At 37.7% G+C, this 2,500-nt stretch overlaps 2 protein-coding genes across 32 annotated transcripts in view; one reads left to right on the top strand and one right to left on the bottom strand.

The window, feature by feature from the left end:
- The window catches only part of LOC310738044 (uncharacterized protein), a 387,632-nt gene that overhangs the window by 237,637 nt on the left and 147,495 nt on the right, over window positions 1–2,500 (bottom strand). The gene's annotated exons all lie outside the window — the stretch shown is intronic.
- The window catches only part of LOC310738066 (NLR family CARD domain-containing protein 3-like), a 21,465-nt gene that overhangs the window by 14,506 nt on the left and 4,459 nt on the right, over window positions 1–2,500 (top strand). For 4 of the 7 annotated variants that reach the window (XM_083562980.1, XM_083562978.1, XM_083562982.1 and 1 more), the window contains one exon: window positions 1,354–1,527. The exons of the other annotated variants lie outside the window; for them this stretch is intronic. In XM_083562980.1, coding sequence (XP_083419106.1) covers window positions 1,354–1,527 — 174 coding nt within the window. The remainder of the gene's footprint in view (window positions 1–1,353; window positions 1,528–2,500) is intronic. 7 annotated transcript variants of the gene reach the window in all.

Here is a 2,500-nt window from a genome sequence, read left to right as displayed (position 1 = left end):
TTTAATAATGTGCAGAGCTGTGTAATTAGTCCTTCTGGGGTTTCTGATCATGATATTGTTATTTGTAGTGTGTTTACATCAAATATAAGGTCAAAGAGTTCCTATTGGCATTTTAATGTCTCTTTGTTGAGTGATGTGAAGTTTAAAGAGGTTTTTCGAATTTAAATTTAAAAGGAATTGAAAAAAAGAAAGAGTTTTATAAATGTAAAACAATGGTGGGATTTTTTCATTTGGAAAGAAAGAATGGCCAGAGTAGATACATTCACTCATTGTGATCAGAGAACTGGCAGGAGCTTACAGTGCTGTCTGAAATAAGATACAGGGCTGTAAGGTTCTATAAGGATCTGTATGGGAGTGAATATAAAGATGATGAGGAAATGTCTGCCAGTTTTTATCAAGGTTTACCGAAGCTTCCAAAAAAGTCAAAGGAGGCACTGGAGAAGCCTTTGTGTTCACAAGAGCTATGGAAGGTATTGTAGATTATGGAGAGTAGAAAAGCTCCAGTACTTGATGTCTTTTGGGAGGTGTTGGGAGAGGATCTCTTGGATGTTCTCATTGAGAGCATAGCTGAGTGTTTTTTTACCAGTGTTCTGTAGGAGAGCTGTGATTACTCTACTACCCAAGAAAGGTGACCTTCAAGAAATTAACAACTGGAGACCAGTGAGCCTAAAAATCTTTTCTAAAACTCTGGCAAATAGATTAAGGGAAGTGATGGGGGACATCATACATTCTGACCAGACGTATTGTGCCTGGTAGGTCTATTTCTGAGAACATTTTACTTGTTGGAGATGTAATAGAGGTTGCTGGCCTATTGGGCATTAATTTAGGGCTCATCTCCATTGATCAGGAAAAAGCTTTTTATAGGGTTGAGCACCAATATCTTTGGAACACCTGTTATGTTCTTGGTTTTGGCCCAGGATTTATTGAAGAAGTTAAAGTGTTATATAAAGACATTGAGAGTATGCTAAAAATCAATGGTGGTTTGTCTGCCATAGTGTTAACAGGGGCATAAGACAAGGTTGTGACTCTCTGGAACGCTTTACTCCTTAGCAATCGAACCATTATTAAACTAATTATGGTCTAATATAGAAGACCTACTGTTACCTCATGTTAATCTGCAACATCAGATATCAGCTGATGTAATGATAAAGGTCAATGGGCAGAATGATATAAATACTCGAGTAGTATTTATACTTTCACACGCATACACACACACACACACATACTGCATAAAAGAAACAGATAGTTCTCACTAAATAAAATGTTTTAATATATACACTCATTTCAAAACACACAGGATGTGTAATTTGTATAAACTGAGAGAGTGAAGTGTGTGTCATTGTGTATCTGCAGGTTGCGTGATTGTGAAGTATCAGATGAAGGCTGTGCTGCTCTCGCTTCAGCTCTGAGATCAAACCCCTCACACCTGAGAAAACTGAATCTGACTAAGAATAAAGTAGGAGACTCAGGAGTGAAGTGTCTCTCTGCTGTACTGGAGAATCCTCACTGTAAACTGGAGATACTGAGGTAAGATCATCTCTCTGAGAGTCACATGACCTGCTCCTCAGTAACACACATTCTCTAATAGTGAGACTGAAGCAGAGCTTTTAGGTTCAGCATCAATGTTCTGAGGAGGAACTTTATAGTTGTATTTTTTTACTTTTGTTTGTTAGATTAAATTCGTGTTGATTACATTTTTATCTTTTTATAATCATGACTTTTTATTGACTTTTGTATTGTTTTAGTTTCTAATATCTAATAAATGTACAAAAGTGTTGATATACATTGAGGAAAATAAGTATTTGAACACCCTGCTATTTTGCAGGTTCTCCCACTTAGAAATCATGGAGGGGTCTGACATTGTCATCGTAGGTGCATGTCCACTGTGAGAGACATAATCTAAAAAAAAAATCCAGAAATCACAATGTATGATTTTTTAACTATTTATTTGTATGATACAGCTGCAAATAAGTATTTGAACACCTGAGAAAGTCAATGTTAATATTTGGTACAGGAGCCTTTGTTTGCAATTACAGAGGTCAAACGTTTCCTGTAGTTTCCTGTAGTTCCTGATGGTCAGTGTTGAGTGTGATGGTCAGTGTTGAGTGTGATAGTCAGTGTTGTGAGTGTGATGGTCAGTGATGAGTGTGTGATGGTCAGTGATGTGAGTGTAATAGTCAGTGATGTGAGTGTGATGGTCAGTGATGTGAGTGTGGTGGTCAGTGTTGTGAGTGTGATGGTCAGTGATGAGTGTGTGATGGTCAGTGATGTGAATGTAATAGTCAGTGATGTGAGTTTAATGGTCAGTAAGGGGAGTGTGATGGTCAGTGATGTGAGTGTGATGGTCAGTGATGTCAGTGTGATGGTCAGTGATGTCAGTGTGATGGTCAGTGTTGAGTGTGATGGTCAGTAATATAAGATGTGATATTCGAAACCTAACAGGAAGCCAATGTAGGGACGATAAGATTGGGGTTATATGATCGTATTTTCTTGACCTAGT

Source organism: Silurus aristotelis (genome assembly GCF_946808225.1).
Source record: "Silurus aristotelis genome assembly, chromosome: 15".
Lineage (NCBI taxonomy): Eukaryota > Metazoa > Chordata > Actinopteri > Siluriformes > Siluridae > Silurus > Silurus aristotelis.
This window is presented reverse-complemented; position numbering and strand designations above follow the sequence as displayed.